The 19,516-nt window shown below is 49.1% G+C and overlaps 1 protein-coding gene across 1 annotated transcript in view; it reads right to left on the reverse strand.

Annotated features, from left to right (window-relative positions):
• Prkce (protein kinase C epsilon) overlaps window positions 1-4,114 on the reverse strand; it is a 486,519-nt gene extending 482,405 nt beyond the window's left edge. Inside the window, 1 exon segment of the mRNA XM_032908730.1 lies at window positions 2,960-4,114. Within this exon segment, the coding sequence (XP_032764621.1) occupies window positions 2,960-3,307 (348 nt within the window). The 5' untranslated portion in view covers window positions 3,308-4,114.
• Window positions 4,115-19,516: the final 15,402 nt, after the last annotated feature.

Here is a 19,516-nt window from a genome sequence, read left to right on the forward strand (position 1 = left end):
TGTTTTTACTATTAAATTATAGTCCAGGTAGTACTCAAATGAACGACCCTGAGTTGGGGAGACTTTGTTCAGCCTTACCCTCAGCTCAGCCATGCTTACCCATCCTGCAGCGCTGGACACAGGCACTCTCTGTGCCTCTCTTCCAGGGCTGTCCAAGCCTCTCATGCCCGCCGTGGCCTCTGGCAGGTCTCTCTGAACATCACCTACATGTTTACATCCATGTGCGTGTCTTTCCCAGGAGCCTCCCTGGATTCTCCCAGCTCTCCTAGAACACCTTGGTTTTGAACTTCCAATCTACTTATAGTACCACTCATTTGGAACTAAATGTGTGTGTGTGTGCATGTATCTGTATGTACATGTATAAATGTATATATATGTATGTGTATTTATACATGTGTGTCTGTGTATATACATATGTATATATGAATATGAATACATGTGCTACCGTCCTTTCCCTAGAGTAATACGACCCCCTCAAGAGTAACCTGTGGCCTCTTTTTTATCCCTGGGTTAATTAAATGCTAGGCTTGGTAGCATTTGACCACATAAGCTGATGGATGAGTTCAGAACCGGCTGAGGCGCTCTAAAGTGTAGACAGGAGTAGCTTCTTTGCGCTCTCCGCGTCCCCTCAGAGCTATACCTATGAAACGCTGTGTCTCTTCATTCCTTCCAAGAAGAGAGCACAAGGGCTTGAACCCAGGAAGTTCTACCTAAAGCTCTGACACTGTGCATGTCCTTGGGTGACAGGCATGGGGAAGGTGGCCCTTCTGTGACTTGTCTCCATTTCCAGCCTGGCCAGCCGTGTTGCTGGGGTCCCCATATTTATTTCCGAGAGCAGCCACAGCATCCCTCAGTGAGAACCAGCGCCACCACTTGAGTCATTCTTTGGGCTTCTCCCAGTCTTGTTTTTAATCTGTCCAATGCCTGTCATATCCAATTCACACTTGCTATAAGGCAGAAGAGATAATGATTTTGAAAGCACTTTACGTTATCGCGCACAATAAAAATGTCAGGGCCACAGCATATGAATCTGCAGGGCTAATAAATAGCCTGGGAGCCCAGACAGACTGTTCCCTCCTGGGCAAACAGTGAGCCAGAGGAGGTGAGGGCTCAACCTCCAACCCACCTGTGCTTACCATGCGACCTTGGGTTCCCACTTAGCTTCCCTGGAACTCAATGTCCTTGTCTGGAAATGTTGCCTGTGCACTAGAAGATCTGGTCTAGAGCCAAGGCCAGCATAAATGTAAGAACCTTGGAGAATGGCTATCAAGCAATGAGCTCTGGCTGCACACTTCCTTAGAAGAACTGAGGAGAGAGAGAGAGAGAGAGAGAGAGAGAGAGAGAGAGAGAGAGAGAGAGAGAGAGAGATCCTGTTCTGCTCTGAGTTTGGAGGAGCCCCCAGTTCAGTGTTGCCAGAGAAACTCAGATCCACCCTTCCAACTGGTGCGTGGATGGAAAACAGGGAGCTGCTGTTCATCTCTGCTTTCTGCCCCACTGCTTATCCTGAGACCCTCCTGCAACAGGCCCCACCTTCCTGATACTCTAGTCAAAGTTTTCTTCCCCTTTTTATACAAAAACACAGATGTTTAGCACCGAAGTCTGTCTGTGAAGTTGGTTAACCCTCCGTGCCCCTTTGGACGTCACGGTGAGCATCAGTAAAAGGATAGTGGAGGAAGGGAGGCTGAGGTCAGGATCCTGAAGTTTGCCTGCTGTCTAAAGTGGAAGCCACGGATCTCCTGCAGCTGAGCTGTGGCTTACAAGGGCTGCCCTAAAAGCCTCTTTAGTAACCATGGTTTCCAGAAGGCTCCACCACAGCCAGGAGCATAAAAAGAGCAGGTCTCCCCTCCACTTTCCCCCCTAAAAGCTCCATGTCCTTGAAAATAGGTCTAAACCTATGAGGTAAAGTGATATATGAAGGCATGCACACCCTCTGACCCCTGAGATATTCATGAAGTTATCTGCGCTTTCAGCAGATTCTCCCACAACTCTTCATGAGGCAGCACAGATAGCTCTCGGTGCAGACCAAAGAATCTTGAAAATAAATCTATCCATAGCAACACTTGCTCCAGATAGAAACATGTAACAAACCTGAAGACAGAGATATTCACTTCCTAATTTAAAGCTGTTCCCACAAGAAGAGAGCGGGTGGGGGAGGCTTCTCTGACTGCTCAAGTGCCGAGGTTGAATGTATCTGTTTAAGGTATGTTGGCAAGGCCTACTTCAAAATCCCTCATACGTGACAGTGGAATCAGTTAACAGCTCGATTTCAGAAACAGTGTTTGATCCTACAGCGCATCACAGTCGAAGCTCGGAAGCATACAATCTTAAGATTCAAAGTCCTGGTTTCCTATCACCACAGGGAGAACCCTTTTGAAAATACAGCATTCTAAATGGACGGGCAAAGCAAGCTGGAGTTATGTTTCTGGGACTATACAGAGGGGACACCTGGGGGATAAGCACCTTCTGGTATGTCAGCCAATGAGCTAAACAGTGATTTAGGAACGAGAAGGCTTCCTACCAGAAGGTTTTATAAAACTACTCACTGGGCTACCCAGGATAAGGCCAGGAGGCACAAAACCCCTCCAGTCTGAGTTCCACGTGTCTCTCCAAGGACAGAGACCCACCCACACACAGTCACTCAGCCAGCCCACCATGCTCTTGCAGATTCCCTCCACTAACCTATGCACCTGCATTCTGGGTTCTCTCCCAATTTGCAAGCCCCCTGTACTGCTCACTGTTGGGAGGGCACAGAGGGGACATGGGATAGTGCCCATCTGTCAAATCGCATCGTTCTTATCCTAATGTGTATGTCTCTCCAGCTACGAAATAAAACGTGCCTCTTCAAGAAAACTGAGACGTATATGCACACACAGACAGCCCAGGGCCCCAGTACCAAGGCTTAGGCAGCGAGTCTTTCCCTGGGACCCCGGACTCCTGGACATGGAGGGGCTGGACTCACCCAGTCCTCGAAGTGACGGCTCCCATTCTGCAGCAGCTCCTCGAACTGGATGGTGCAGTTGGCCACGAAGTCGTCGTAGCCGATAGGAGCATCGTGAAAGACAGCCAGCTCGATCTTGCGCCCATTGCACACGTCAGTGACGAACTCATCGTGCCAGGCCGGACTGTTGGTCTTCTGCTTGGTGGCTGTTTGGCCGATGCGCGAGTCGTCCACGTTAAGGGCAATGTAGGGGTCCAGAAGGAACGTCTGGGGCCGGGGTCCCACCGCATGGCGCAGCGACCAGGCTGTGGGCTTCAAGCTCACAGCCTCGCAGATTTTGATCTTAAGAAGGCCATTGAACACTACCATGGTCGGGGCGGGGGTCACTCCGTCCGCCCCGAGGGCAGGATTGAAGAGCAGGAGCAGGCGCGCTGGGAGCCTGGGGGGACTCCTGGGTCCCCTCTTGCCCCACCCCACTCACTCGCTACACCTTGTGGCGCTGCGTCCTGGCGCCGGCGATTCTCAGCGAGTGCATGTATTTCCTCGCCGGATTCCTAACGGAAAACAGGGAGGGGGGAGAGCTGGAGACGTCCGTTTTTGGAGCAAGTCTCTCCCCCCCACCACCGGCGACACCTCCACGGGAGGAGACGAGCTGTCGCCTCCGCTGCAAGCCGCGGGGGCTGCCTCGCCGCCTCGCTGGTTCTTCGGGTCCGTGTGCGGAGAAGCAGGCGCCGCGCCCGGCGCTCACCTACCTTTCCGAAACATAATCCCCGGGCAATTTCGACTCCCGGAGGGGGAGGGGGCGGCGGGACGGGGCGGGGACGAGAACCGGGGGCACAGATTTCAACCCGGATCCTCTTCGCCCACCCAGCGCCTGCCTCGGACGGCGCGGGGCGGAGGGTGGACTGAGGGATGTGCAGTCTATCCGGAGGGATGCATGTCGAGAGGAAATGGTCCTCCCCGGAGCCAAATTTTTTAAAAATCCACAAGCCGCACAGCCAGCCCGGCCGCCACCTCCCGGGCCAAGCAGAGCCGCGCCGCAGCCGGCGATCGCGAGGCGCCCGGTGCCCAGGATCTCACATCCGCGCGGGCTTGGGAGGTAGAGGTGGCCGCCACTCAGGTCGGGGCGCAGGCCGGCACCCGGCGGTGCGCAGCGCGGCGGCCGGGCAGGGACTGCGACTCGGCGCGGCCCTCCTGCCCGCCGGCGCCCGCCCGCCGCCGCGCTCCCCGCGTCCGCGCTCGCTGCCGCCGGCTCGCTGCCCGCCAGAGCGCTCAGCCCGCGATCTGCTTCCCTCGATCGCCGTGCGAGCGATTCTCCCTCCCTCTAATGCAGGAAATGCGCAAAAGACGTCAGTGTGTGTGTGTGTTTGTGTGTGTGTGTGTGTGTGTGTGTGTGTGTGTGTGTGTGTGTGTGTGTGTGCACGCGCGCGCGCGCGCGCCACTGTTTGGGGAAATAGAAAGTTTTGCCGGTTGGGGGAGCAATACGGGAAAAGTGAGCCGAGCAGAAAACAGCAGCGAGCGGGCCGGCCCGGTCCGTTGGCGGCGGCGCGCGGGGGAGCTAAGGGAAGACTCCGCGCGGGACTCAGGAGTGTGGCGGCGCGGGGGTGCGGGGGCGACTGTCGCAGGCCGAGTCTGTGCTCCTCGGATCTGCACTGGGAGAGCCGGGTCTGAACCCGGAGAGTGGCGAGCCGCCCTTCTCTCTAGCACCCTGCGGTCAACACTGTCATTTATTGCTGGGGCTGGAGGAATGGAGGGGCCGCAATGTCCAAGAAGACTAAGCGCCTTCCCCCACTCCGCCTGGACTGCGGCGGTCACCAGCCGCCCGCGGAGAGCTGGCTGTTTGTCACTGCCCTGGGATTCTCTACCGTGCCGCGGTGGGGGAGGGGACACCCGGACTGCTGAGCCCTTCTTCTGGGTGTGAGTTTTGAAGCCTAATTTTCCTCTTTTTTTCCCCTTGGGGAGACTCTCCCCTCTGGGGATTTGTTCCGGATCTGCTCGGGTTGCGAGAACTTGTTGACAAGTGAAGACTGGTAGAACCCCGGCCCGGCCTGGTTCGAATGTCTGTTTATTTCTCAAAGTGACTCCTCCTACGTATGCGGGACCTCGTGTGTGTCCCTTAAGGGGTCAAGGCTCCGTCCGCGCGCTGACAACGGGCTTTCGGGCTGCGGGAAAGTCGGGTGCGCCCTCCTGGGGGCCAGTGGCTCTATCTATGCTAATTTCCTCGGTAACCTTTAAACTCTCTGGAAGCGGCCGCGACGGCGGCTGGTCACGTGAGACAACCCTGGGCTGCTAGGGAAGCATTTTCTCGGCCGGGACCGAGAAGACGGGCGGCAGGGCAGGGCTCTGCGTCCAGGGGACTGGGAACCTGGGAAGGCCGGGTTGAGCGTGCCAGGCCCCGGGCGCCGCACAGCGGGAACTTCCAGCCTGCGCCCGGGAAGGGGCTGGTCCCGCTGCTCCCCACTGTGTGAGTGGAAAAAGAAAACCTCCGCCCTCACCCGAGTGCCAAGAGAAGTCCGACTGTTCCTAGGGATGGTGAAAAGCTGAGTGTTTATCTGGCGACTCTGATAAGTGTAGACAAAAATGTACAAATCGCATCCCGTTCACTTTTCCCTCTGTGGAAAAGGATTATCATTCCTTGTAGTTTAAAGATGAGGAGGCAGTCTCCAGGAACGACTTATCAAATGCAGTATACAGCCCGGTCCCCCAACCCCCACCCCGCCCCCGTCCAAGAAAAAGAGTTCAGAGGTTGAGTTTAGGCAGATCTCTGCCCAAAGTTTAAGCGTGCAGTCACGCCCCCTCCCCGGAGCCTACTAATGCCTCGGAGCCAGTTCTGTTACGTGGGATAACTTGGTATATGGATGCTGACGAAAATGCACCTTTGGGAACGATTACGGTCTTAAGATCATTGGCGCTTAAAAAATAATATTAAACTTCCTTTAAGGACATGCAGGAAAAGGTAACGACAAACGAGACGAGACTTTCTCTCCAGACTATGTGTTTAGGAAGCAGGCCCAGTGCTAAAATAATAATAATAATGATGATGATGGTGGTAATAATAATAATAATAATAATAATAATAATAATAATAATAATAGGAATACAGTCTAAGTTTAAAGAATGTCAAAAAGTTCATTTTAAAAAATGGTATGTAAGTCATGTTTTTAAAATAAAAGTTAATATAAATTTCCAGGACAAGCAGAACATGCCAATTTTAGATCATTTTAAATAGTTCACAAAGTACAGTTTCCTTTACTCAGCTCCCAGGGACTAAACCACCATCCCAAGAGTACACAGGGATGGACCCATGGCTCCAGCTGCATGTGTAGCAGAGGATGACCTTGTCAGGCATCAATGGATGAGAAGCCCTTGGCCCTCTCAAAGCTCAATGCCTCAGTGTAGGAGAATGTCAGGGTGGGTGGGTGGAGGGAGTGGGTGGGTGAGTGGGGGAGCACTCTTATAGAAGCAGGGGGGAGAGGGGAAGGGTTAGAGTGTTCCTGAAGGGGAAACTGGGAAAGGGGATAACATTTGAAATGTAAATAAAAAATATCCAATAAAAGAGAAAAAAAAGAAGAATAAAAGCAAACTCAAGAACCTGTCAGACATATAGGACTAGTGAGAAAATTTAAAAACAGCTTTACACAGAAATGGACTGCTTCAATGCCCTTCCCTGTCCAGGCCCTGCTGGGCAGTCCAGAAGTTCAGGGACTTCTCGTGGTTACAGATCCTAACTTAACTAGTTGGTGTTTCCCCATATCTCTCTAATTTTGTCTGATGGGCCTTATCTGATATGCAAACAGAGTTGGAATCGAAAATCATAGACATAGATCCCTTATTTTTGGCACATTAAACAAGAACTAAATTTAGAATTAAACGCTCAATTTGAACTTTTGAGTTAGTTTATCCCCCTCCCTCTCCTCCCACACCCTGCTTCCACCAGCAAACATTAAAGACTTAAAATATATGAGTCTGTTTAAAACAGAGAAGCCGCAAGCTCCCAATATTGTCTCTGGGCATCCTGGTTAAGGTGAAAGAAAACAGGAAGGAGGAGAGCGGGGGAACACCTGCCTCTTAAGAGACTCTTTAGGGGGTTGGGATTTGGCTCAGTGGTAGAGCCCTTGCCTAGGAAGCACAAGGCCCTGGGTTGGTCCCCAGCTCGAAAAAAAGAATTAAAAAAAAAAAAAAAAAAAAAAAAGAGACTCTTTTAGGTTCACAATCAGAGTGCCGTGCTCCAGGGTGAGCAGTATTAGTCTACTTTCAATTACAGGTCTTTTGCATTGGGAATACAAAACACTTGCCCAAACAAAACGCCAGTATTGTATTGGATGAATGTTTATATTAAAAGGGAGAAGTTGGGTGTTCTCCATGCAAACACTGCACTCATTACATCCTGTTCCTAAGTAAATCTCTCACCTTCCTAACTTAGTCACATGAGAATTCCCCAGGGACACCATGGATATGTGAGACACCAGTCTGCCAAAATCCCCCCACACACACACACACGGTCGCTTGCGCACACACTGATTTCAAGACAGGATCTAACTATGTAGTTCTGGCTGTCCTGGAACTCACTGTGTAGACCACCCTGATCTTGAACTCACAAAGATCTTCTTTCCTCTACCTCCCAAGGGCTGGGATTCAAAGGCTTGAGTGTCTATGCTCAGTATAAGGGAGCACTCTTAAATTTACCTAGAGGAGAGGTGGGTCTAAAATAACCTGCTTTAGACTCCAGGCCCTTGCCAGCTAGGGCTTAGAATATAAACTTCTGATCATAATCACTGCCTGGTGGGTCCTCCTCTTAGCCCTTGTATACAATGTAAAGGGCAGGAAGGCAACTGTGTATACATTGAGTTAAATCCCTTTGGATTGTAACAATAGTCTAGTTATTTCGTAACCTTCGAGAAAGGGCAGAGGAGAGGGAAGAAAATGATGTAAGACTGTAACAAAGACGATCAAGCTGGGGCGCATGCAGAAAGTGCTAATGGTCCAGTGCAGCAAGGCTGCCCAGGGCGGTACAACCCATGTTGCAACAGTTCCCGGAATAGGAGCAGCATCCCTTTCCTGGGGGAACTGAGGGAGACATCACTACAAGGCCTTTTGAGTCAGAACTTCAGCAGCAGAAAGGGAAAGACATAGGAGGCCAAGAGAACAGACCCTGAAGTGCATAGGAAGAGCTCTTCAGCCCAGCTTATGCAGGTAGGAGCAGGAGAGAAGGCAGGTGGGAACCTAACAGAAAAAGACACCTTGGCCATGCAGATGTGTTTGAACTGCTTCCAAGAGAGACACTGAACATTCAGTGGTTTTGAGAAGTTTCTAGAATTAATTCTTTTCAAAACAGCTTGCTGTCAGGGGTATAACTTGGGTATAACCTAGAGTTTCAGGGCGCCCTGGGTTAAATCCCCAAATGCAGTGGGAGGACTGGGGAGGGTAGTGAATGGATGTTTTTCTTTTCTGTAACTTCTCCCCAGCAGACTCACCTCAAAACAGAGTGCCAAAGGGATGCACTGCTGAAGATAATGTGCCCTCTTTTCAAGAACGAAACTTCTGTGGATGTTGTTCAGGTCTGCTGATGGCCTCGAGGAAGGAGGGGCCAGAACCTTAGAGGGGTGTGTTAATAATGCCTGCCCCCACCCATTGTTGTGCCAGTTGTTGTCATTTATAGACACTTAATGGGCCTTGGAAAGGTCGCCCTGGTCAGGGTCTATCATCCTTCCTTCACAGGCCCTGCTGAAAATAATTCAACTACCTGGGTCTGGGAATAGAATACCCAGCAGCACAAGACAAAGGCCATCTGCAGCCTTGCCAACCCAGCCCCACCCAGCTCCCATCCGTTCCAGCACACTCCTAACCTTGTCTTAGGCTCACATGTCTGTGAACTGGCTTTTACCTGGCTTCTACCCTGGCTTCTTATTTTGGCCCTGACTCTGAACTCTGTTGCAGTGACTCAGAGACCAATGTTCACTCGAGCTTTCAAGGAGATGGGTGGATCAATGATCACCCCATAAAGATTAAAAAATGGATGCAGGGAAGTGATGGCCCGGTATCTTCTTCCCATAGTTCCTTGGAGTGACAGCCCACTGGCTAGGATCCCACATGGAGATAACATTCCATATATCTGCTTCTTTCTCATACATTGTGCTGTGTCTAGAACCTTTTAAATATTCATATTAATCTGAAAGGTATTAAGTATGTGCTATGTAAAAGAATCAGGAGTAGAGGACTGGTTTTACATATGAGAAGCCCTGGGTTCATTCATGTGAAGGTGTACACACATGCATGCATGTACACACACGCGCGCGCACACACACACACACACACACACACACACTTCTAAGATGGGTACTCTGGAGAAAATAATTGCTGACCAGCTCCTATTCAGCCAAGGAGACAGCTAGATCAGTTCATTGAGGTGTTTATTGGTCAGAGCGCGGCCTTCGTTAGTTGAGATTAGCTGTACTGCTGGCCGCTGTACTCTGATCAGCACTCCCCAAATGGCAAGACCTCCACAAAACACACATGGCATGGTGGTGGGAGCTCTGTTCCACCTAGCATCACTCTTGCTCCTGGGTCCAAGCCAACTGAACGTTCCTAGGCACAGAGCAGGGGCTGTCTGGAGGCTCTTCTGCAGGCAATGATGAGTGCTGGGGAAGACATAAGCCTCTGCTGCTCATGCGTTGATAGCTGGAATCAATAACATGACCCTCTCACCCAACTACAAGAGAAGCTCTGCCCCCTGCACCGGCGAGGCCCTGGAGTACTAAGTGGGTGGCCCTGGTATTTCTCTCAGACAATTGGTCCAGAACACTACGTTTGTATCCACCTTGGTGGGCAAACAGCCCAGCTGATAAGTGTCATAAAGGGGTGGGACATGGCCCCAGCAATGATCATAGAAAGTTTGGGACTGTTTGGTCCCCAGTGGACATAGAGAAAACATGGGGATCCTACCTCCTATCAGAACCAATGCCCCCACTCAATGCCCTCTTAGTCTTTCCTTCACATGGCATTCTGCAGAGCACCAAGACCCTCAACATCACACTGGAACCACGACCAAACTCAGGAGACATCCACACAGCACAGAACCGAGGACCCTCAGGTGGTGGTTCTCAGCAGGATGTGACAGAACACTTTGCTGTGTCTATTGTCATTAAATGAGGCATCTGAGATGTAGAAAAGTTGACTGACTCACCAAAAAGGAAAATGAAAGTTAGAGATCTAGTCCCAAGTCTTAAACCTTCTAGTTAAATTTACTGCAAAAAATAAATAATAAAATAAACATTGCCATGCTGGAACAATACCACACCTTTTAATGGTGACAATGTGAGTTACATTTAGTTCCTTAGTAGTGACATTTCTGCACATCCAAGGACTTGTCTTAATTTATTCTAAATTAAACTGACCTTATACCAGTATAATTCTTTGAATAAAATATATGACATATTATAATAATGATATATTTACTCTCAAAGGACAATGGTATTAATGGTATTGGTGGAGTTCTTGTTTTGTTGATCAAAAGGTTTAAACAAATCTCTCTCTCTCTCTCTCTCTCTCTCTCTGTGTGTGTGTGTGTGTGTGTGTGTGTGTGTGTGCGTGTGTGTTTCAGGACAGGATCTCACTGTGCTCCACCATGCTAGACCTGGCACTCCCTGTGTATACCAGCCTGGCCTGGAACTCACAGAAATTCTCCAAATTCTGACCCCTGGACACTGGGAGCAAAGGCGTGCGCCACCACACTTGGCCTAACCTCTGTATTTGTGCATCTCCACTCCCATTCTAGCCACACCAATGTCGGATATGGCTTTTGACACCCGTACAAGTGTAATGGGTGCTTCCGCTGGCTACCATGCCTCTAGCACACTCTGGACATTTAGCCGACGACCCATTGCTACTTTCTCACCTGGATAAACAAGGGCTCAAAGGCAGGGGATATTGCTGTTTATCAGTGATAAGAATCAGGCACCATAAAACCTGTCACCAGAACTGGTTAAACCCACCTGTTCTGTTTCGGCGGCTGCACTGTTAGTAGACCTCCCCTTGGTAAAGGCCATGGCCCTCCACAGACAGGGCATCGCTGTCCTACTTCAGTGAAGCTCTAACCCCCTTCCAGAGCTCTCTACCACCTTCTTCCTCATACCTCCTCTGCATGATATAGCTATTTGATACCTACCTTAATCTGCTGCTCCCACCCCCACACACCCCCAAAAAGTTTAAAAGTTCAGAGGCTCAAGTGTGACTCATTTTGGAACTCCTGGGTATCTTGGGCGTACTGTAATAATTGAATGTCTCTTGTGAGAAAAATGATACCGATACAGTTCTTTAAGTTGTTTGGTTAACAAGAGTCAAACAAAAGGACATCTTTTGATAACTTTTGCTCTAGGAACATTTAAAAGAAAAGGGGTGTTCTAAATCTTGCAGGTTCTCCATTGTTTGTTCAAATGAGTGACCGAGTCAGTAGGTTAGTGGAAGCCTGGGCAGTACCTCTCTGGTCAGCGCCTTCATGCCATGCCTGGCTCCACGAGCCCATGGCGCCCTCTGGTGGATACCAGCACAGATGCTACAGGAATCTAATGGTTTCTGCTCCCTGTGAACTGAGCACTGTCCCTCACTTGCTGGCTTCTCTCTAGTTGCTGTGAGCCCCCCAGTTCACCACAGTCCATGCTAGTGCTGAATGGACTTGGGAATAGATCTAAAGAGGGTTTCAGAGACTCTGTTATCTCTTGCCCAGCATCTGCAAAATGTCTCAGGACAGGGGCCAGCAGGGTAGACAAGGGACAGGGTTCTGCTTATCTCCGATGGGGCTTTTGGAAGAGGCAGCTGAGCCAGGAGCTTAGAAAGAATGAGGGTGGCCCATAGCACCCTCATTTGGAGAATTCCAAAGCCTAATGCTCACCCCACAATCCAATAAAGAATGCAGCACACACACACACACACACACACACACACACACAGGTGGTCGGGGGCACAAATGATTGATACAGAGACAATACATGGTTTGACATAAGGGTCAGAGAATTACATGGTAAGTGGGAGCTTCATTTTTCTAGCTCAATTGAAGCTGTGTGACTCCCCCACTCTCTGGAAGACTTAATACTGTATAGACTGTTGTGTTACACATAAATAGTCTGTTATGTCTATTGAAGTATCCTGCCTATGATATAGACATATATACCATAGACATCTATACTATGGGCATATGCCTATGGTATAGACAGAACAGCAAGCCCAGGGATAGGTCAAAGGGATGATCATTGTTCATGGAACCACTGGGTTCATACACATGCCAATCACAAGTGAGAGACAATTACAAGATGCTGCTACCAGGTAGGAACATGTGCGCGTGCACTCGTGCGCACGTGCATGTGTGTGTGTGTGCATGTGTGTGTGCGTGTGCGTGCGTGTGTGTGTGTGTGTGTGTGTGTAATTGGATACGCACCATCGTGCCCAGTTTTTAGCCATATATATACATGTATATGTGTGCGTGTGTGTGTGTGTGTGTGTGTGTGTGTGTGTGTGTATAAAATCTTCTCAAAATGAGGAGCTTTGACTGTGTTACAGGTGATTCCATGATGGTTGGTTCAGGAAAAACTGAGACACATGGCGTTGTGGTCTATTTGTTTAATAAGCTCAAATCAGAAGGTAAGGGAATCCTGGGGGCCTCAAGGCATATTCCAAAGACTCACACTGCACATTTCTGGGGGCGGTAAGTCAGCTCCTGACAGGAGGAGGGATTCATAAGAAATGGACAGAGAGTCACCCATACCCAGGTGTCAGGAATGCTCAGTATTAGTTCTTTATGAAACATATGCATGACAGAAGCTGGACACCAGCTGGACCCCTCACCAACGAGCTACCTAGGAAGGAAGGGCAAGCCGCCCAACCTTGTCTGACCAGTTGTCATGGGAGCAAGTCCCTCAGCTCTGGCCTCCACCTGCATGCGAGCCACCTAGCTCTGCTTCTTAGGGGCTCCGCTCTGTGGTCCCCATTGTTTTCTTTAGCATCTGGCCACCCTCTAGTAGCACTTTCCTATCAGTAAGTCCCACCGCCCATCTTTCCTATATTTTTAAATAATTTTAAAAAATTGCACGTATACCATGAGGGGTTTTACCAGAGCATTTTCTAGCTATGCCTTCATTCTTTCCTCGCCTTTTATGTTCTTATATTCACTCCTCCCATTTTCCTTCCCTCCCCACTTCTGTTCCCCTCCTTTCTGATCTTATGTCTCATGGACTCCAGTAACCTCTCTTTCCTCCTGTACCGGCTGGTTTTGTGTGTCGACTTGACACAAGTGGAGTTATCACAGAGAAAGGAGCCTCCCTTAAGGAAATGCCTTCATGAGACCCAGCTGTAAGGCATTTGCTCAATTAGTGATCAAGGGTGGGAAGGCCCAGCCCATTGTGGGTGGTGTCGTTCCTGGGATGGTGGTCCAGGGTTCTATAAGAGAGCAAGCTGAGCAAGCCAGGGGAAGCAAGCCAGTAAGTAACATCCCTCCATGGCCTCTGCATCAGCTCCTGCCCCCAAGTTCCTACCTGTGTGAGTTCCTGTCCTGACTTCCTTTGGCGATGAACAGCAATGTGGAAGTGTAAGCTGAATAAACCCTTTCCTCGCCAACTTGCTTCTTGGTCACAATGTTTGTGCAGGAATAGGAACCCGGACTAAGAGACCCCATCAGTCCCCATCTCAAGATGTGCTCTCCTTTGATGGAGTCTCACTGTGTAATGAAGCTGCCCTGGCACTCATCCAGGCTTCCACGCTGGCCTTGAACCTCTTACCTTTGTATTGTGCCTTCGCAATGCAGAAGCTTCCGCCTACTGTAGGTGCAATGCTTTAACCCTTCTTCACTTCATGATTCTCGGCTGCCACCTCCTCTCCCTCCTTCCTCAGCCCTCCCACCTTACTCACCGGACTGCCTTCCATTCTCACCATCCTCAGCACTGGTTTGTAGTCTCTACCTGACTGAACTGTGCTCTGTGTCGGAGGATGCACGGTCCCCTCCCCCCAGACTTCTTTCTCCCTGGTTTCCATGACACCTGAGCTCTCCCTGATTTTTTTTCCCCCACCTCCCTGTGGCTTCTCCTCTTCAGTTTCTTTGGTTTTTCCCCGTTGTCCTTTCTCTTAAACGCATCATTATCCATTCGGTAGGCACAGTACTGAGCACTGAGAAGCTGACGCACAAGACCATGAGATGCTGTGAGTTTGAAGGAAGAGGAGACAGCGCCCCTTGGCCTCCAGCAACAAGGAAAGGCCCTCGGGAAAAGTAGAGGTGGAAACTGGACCTGGACAAGAGGATGAGAGCATTTGGGTGGACAGATTTCCCACTCACTGCATGAGACTTGAGACTTGAAAAAGCTTTAGTCAGTGGTGTGTGTGTGTGTGTGTGTGTGTGTGTGTGTGTGTGTGTGTGCAAGTGTGCAAGCAAGGGGAGGAGACTTAGGAGAGGTGAGGAACAGGGTATGGGTAGCATGAAATAGGAAAGCTGGCAAGGCGTAACCAGAAGAAGAAAGGGAATTAGAAAGGCAACAGAGATGGACGCAAACTATAATGAACCCATGTATATGAAGGTGCCGTGACAAGCCTATTACTGCACGTTTTAACCTTTTAAATCCTTTTGTTACATTTATTTAGTACATGTTGGAGTCAGAGGACAGCTCTCAGTAGCCAGTTCTTTTCTTCTATCATGTGGGTCTCAAGGATCTAACTATTAATCAGGATCAGGAGCGAGCGTCTACCTACTGAGCCATCTTGATCATCCTGCAAAGTTCATTTAAAGGCGGGGGGTGGGTAATCCAATGAGCCACTAGTTTTCTGACACAAGTTAGAACCATCAAGGAGGAATAGCCGTAGAGAGCCCCGGTAGAATGATCCAGAAAGATAGCACAGCTGTCGAGAATACCTAATGTTTTTGTGGAGAGCTGGCAGCACCTATGTCTCAGTGAATGGGCCTCAAAGACCTCTAGACCCTGAGGTGTCTCTCTCTGCCATGCCTGTCTACGTTGTCTAAGCAGCCGTCAGCGATGTCCTCAGGAACTGCCTGGACTCTGGGCTCTGTGAACATCTCACCGTCCTGTGGGTGAGAACTGATGCTTTTCACTTTCTGCTGCATCCTGGCCTGCGTGTACTGAAGTTAAAGGAACTGAGCTGTGCATCTGAATTCCTCTCTCCGCCTCTGGAAGGTGGACATAGTGTGAGCAGCTGCATTATAGGCCTGCAGCCTTGATGGACTGAATCCCTGTTCATGAGACAGCCCCTTTCCTCCGGGACCTGCATTTTCCAGTCATTCTGTCCCAGCAAAGTGACTGAGATAGAATTGACTTCCCACCCATCAGAGGTCAGGTGAGAGAAACGTGATTCAACACTGCTATTTAGGATGCTAAGGAGGGGTCAGAGTTAAAGCATCTGCATGGGACTTCTATTGAAAGGTGGTGTTAAAGTTTTTTCTTTCTTGAGTGCAGATGTGTGTCCATGCGAGTAGGTGCATGCACACGAGGAGGGCAAAGGTTAAGGTTAACATCTGGTACTTTTTTCTTCTACTCCCCATTTTATTTAATTGCTCTCAGTAACCCTGGAGCTCACAGCCACGCCAGGCTTTCTGTGGGTGTGAGCAATCTGAATCCAAGTCCTCATCTGACCCACTACCACTGGGCCCCTACCTCAGTGCCATCGTCTTTAGAAGAGACCAGAGGACACATCCACACATGCATGTGTGCATGCACACGAGTGAACAGGTTTTGCTCTGCTTCTTCTCAGGTGAAGTCCAGTGTCACTTCAATTTTTTTTTAAGATTTATTTATTTTATGTATGTGAGTACACTGTCACTGTCTCCAGACACACCAGATGAGGGCATCGGATCCCATTACAGATGATTGTGTGGTTGCTGGGAATTGAACTCAGGACCTCTGGAAGAGCAGTCAGTGCTCTTAACCACTGAGCCATCTCTCCAGCCCTCACCTCAAATCTTGACTCAGCCAAGAGGAAGCCAATCCTCCTGATGCTGGAGCAGAACCCAGATCAAATAAATCTCTGTGCTTGATGCCTCCCCAGCCTGAGATGGTCTGAGGTGCTCTCCCACGGCCAGCAAGCTCCCTAACCGGGGGCTGTGTGCCACATTCCTTGGTATATCTCTGTTGTCTTCAGTACACAGTAGGCTCCCATAAACACTGGGTATACAAAAGGATGGAAAGAAAGTGTCCTTAGTGTGTGCTTAGCTGATGTGTCCCACAGGGACTCCTCAGCACTGTCACCTGGGTAACACAATGACAGGCATAGCCCAGTGTGCAGGACAGATTCGGTTTGGATGCTCAGGGACTTTGCTGTGGAATCCTGAGTAAAACTAGGAAGTCTCTTCATGGGCTTCAGTCCAGTCGCATACACACTGTACAGAATGACAAGGCTGTGGAATTATGGGTAGAAACAGTACATGGCACAAGTAATTCTCAGGAAATGCCCTCCCTAGGGAACATTTTGTTCTAATCCCTTTGTCACCAGTAGACAGCAACCTCTGGGATGACTCACAGAACACAAAGGGGTTTTCCTGGGGCCCAGCATCGCACTAAGAACAGCCACAAGCTGAGGTCTGGGTAATCACACACCCTGCTCGTCCCCGCTAAAACACTCAGGGCTGCAAGGGGGAAATTCAAGGAACCCGTACGACAGTGAAAATTAAAACAAGAGAACTAACATGGTTTGCCAGCTGTCCTGCGCAGCTGAGGCTAAACACCCATACACACGGAGCCACAGAGAAAAAGATGTGATTAAAATAGTATATCACATTGATCGCTTTTAAAACACTGGACAGGCGTTGTTTTCACGGAATAAACGCCACAACTCCGCCTGGTAATAAGATCTTATTGATTTTTATATAACTCTGTATCTAATTTACCAGTATTTCGTTGGACTTTTTTTGCATCGATATTTTTCTCATCGATGCTCTTGAATGATCTGGATGTAGTGTTGTTTGTGTCGTTAGTGCTTTGCCTCTTCTTCAAATGTAAGCATTTAGGGTTGAAAGGTCCCCTGGCGGCTGCTTTAGGTATGCAATTTTCATGTGGTCCTAAAATATCCCTTGACATATCTTCTCTGATCCAAGGATTATTTACAAATGAGAGAGAGAAAGAGAGAGAGAGAGAGAGAGAGAGAGAGAGAGAGAGAGAGAGAGAGAGAGAGAGATCCAAGTTTGGAGGGAGAAAGTCCCAGATATCTTTCTGTTATTGAGCAGCGTGGTCATATATTTTATTATGTATTTTAAATATAAATCGAGGCTTACTTTATAATCCAGGATAGTAGAGTATGATTTGGTAATGGTTCTAAGGGCACTTGAAAACACTGTAGACTGAGCTGGTGGGATGGCTCAGTGGTAAGGGTGCTTGCTGTCAGACTGATGGTCAGAATTGGATCCTGGGGACCAACTTCGTGGAAGGGGAGGACTGACCTCCACAGTTGTAAATTATCTCAGGTATTCTGTCCAAGCGACTGGAAGCTTGTGGATATGATGCAGGAACCCTCTCTGTGGGCTTTTGGGCCTCCATCGGAAGAAGATCACATTTGGAAGATGGACATGCTCTGATGAATCTGCCCAGACAACTCATGTAGCTGGAAGACCTGCGAGGGATAGGACAGGAGTGTGGGAACAAAGAATTAATGCCTGAGCTAGAGCCCATGTTAAACAGAGAAGACAAGTCTCGCTTGAGTCCAGTAAAGGCTTCCTAAAATGGTGGTTCTCAATCTGGGGGGCGGATCCCTTGGGGTCAAATGATCTTTTCACAGGTTTGTGTATCGATATCCTGCACAATCAATATTTGCATTACAATGAATAACAACAGAAAAATTACAGTTATGAAGTAGCAACAACATAATTTTATGGCTGGGGGTCAGCACAACCTAAGGAACTGTATTAAAGGGTCACAGCATTAGGGAGGGTTGAGAACCACTGTCCCACAACAAGGCTAATGGTATACATTAAACAAAGGCTCGGCAGAGCCAACAGCCAGGGAGCAATGGAAGCAGAGGCCACATCATCTATTTGACTCAATGGACCTGTTTCCTACATTAGGGATTGCTACTGTCTATTGGAATCCAGAAACATCTCCAGAACAGGATCAAAGAATGGATGAGAAATATCGGTTTGCGCTTTGGCCGCTCTTTGCCTATGGATGGTAGATGCACATCGGAACCCCTGGGTCTCGTGACGGGCAGGGACAGTTTAGGTAGTAATGCTCCTCTGAGGGGTCAGAGCCACAGCCTTCATGGGGCTCATTACAGCTCTCATTGGTCCCTTCTGGAAAACGCATAATCCTCCTGTTTATACTTGGCCAGGAAGTCTCAGGTATAGAATATCTGGGAAGAAAGCCAGAGTTCCCCTTCCCTCTAGCCCTTCCAAAAAAACATGTCAGTGAGCAGCAATAAGCTTTTAAGTAAAAAAGTTATGTGGACAGAATATCACAAGAACATAGTGTTTAAATCCCCAAGTTTCCTGAGAATCGTTACCCATTTCTCTTACATCCCACGGTTTGGGGGAATTATGCTTCCTTCTAGCCATCTCCTATATTCTTCAGGTAGTAATTGTCCTTTGCCTAGAAGGGAAACTGTCCAACTATCCAATTTCAGATCAAGCAAATAGGAACTTGCTCCTTGCGTTAATGAACAAGGTTGAGAAGGGGAAACGAAGAGACTCGGTTTGGGAAAGTTTTTGAGGATGCCTGTGAAGGCTGGCTTCCTCTTCAGCACTTTGAAGTTAATCAAAGGCTCCTCTGGTCGCCTCCCACCCTCGTGTGCTCACCTACGGCTCAATTTCATTATGCTATTTCTCTTAGAGCAGGAATAGGAGCCAAGTTCCAAGTCCCTGCCTGATCAGTCACCAGCTGTGTGAACTGGAGTGAACCACTTAAGGTCTCCGAGTGCCAGCGTTTTTTGTCCAACAAAAGAGTGAGCCCCCACTGCCACCTACTCACTCCGCAGTTCTCAGCCAAGGAGGCTGCTGAAGGCATTGGAAACTCTAGAGACCAGTGCAGAGGTAAATAGCAGCTTTGTGAAAAATGTCATCCCTCCAAGATGACAGCTGTCATCCCATTGTTCAGAACTCAGTACCGGGCAGAGAGCCTAAACGTCCGTAATTTGCAGTTTAATGTAGAGGGAACATTTAGTTACATTTCGAGAGAAAGCTCATCTGTGATCCACTCCAAAATGCAGGTTAAGTGTCATAAAACTTCATTCCAACCAGGTGACAAAAAAAAATCCCCTCATATGTCCTGAGGGCACTAGCCTTTCATTCCCCACATGGGCTTCCCAGCAGCAACACTGCCAAGCGCCATGAAGTTTCCTGCAAGACTCATCTGTGAACTCTCCCTAAGAATGTCCTTTTCATGTGGGTCAGTTATGACTGTTAGACAATGACTCTGAAATGAGGCCCCGAACGTTCTTCTCCTAGCACTTTGCCTGCCGTGTCACACATCAGGCCTGCCCTTCATACAACTCTCATGTACACACACTGGGATCCTATACAAGACACCTCAAGTGCACACTCCACCATCCTAATTACCTTTCTGTTGCTGTGGTAAGACATCATGCTCCTGCAACAGTAGCTGAGAG

The sequence above is a fragment of the Rattus rattus genome, chromosome 7, assembly GCF_011064425.1.
Source record: "Rattus rattus isolate New Zealand chromosome 7, Rrattus_CSIRO_v1, whole genome shotgun sequence".
Taxonomy (NCBI): Eukaryota; Metazoa; Chordata; class Mammalia; order Rodentia; family Muridae; genus Rattus; species Rattus rattus.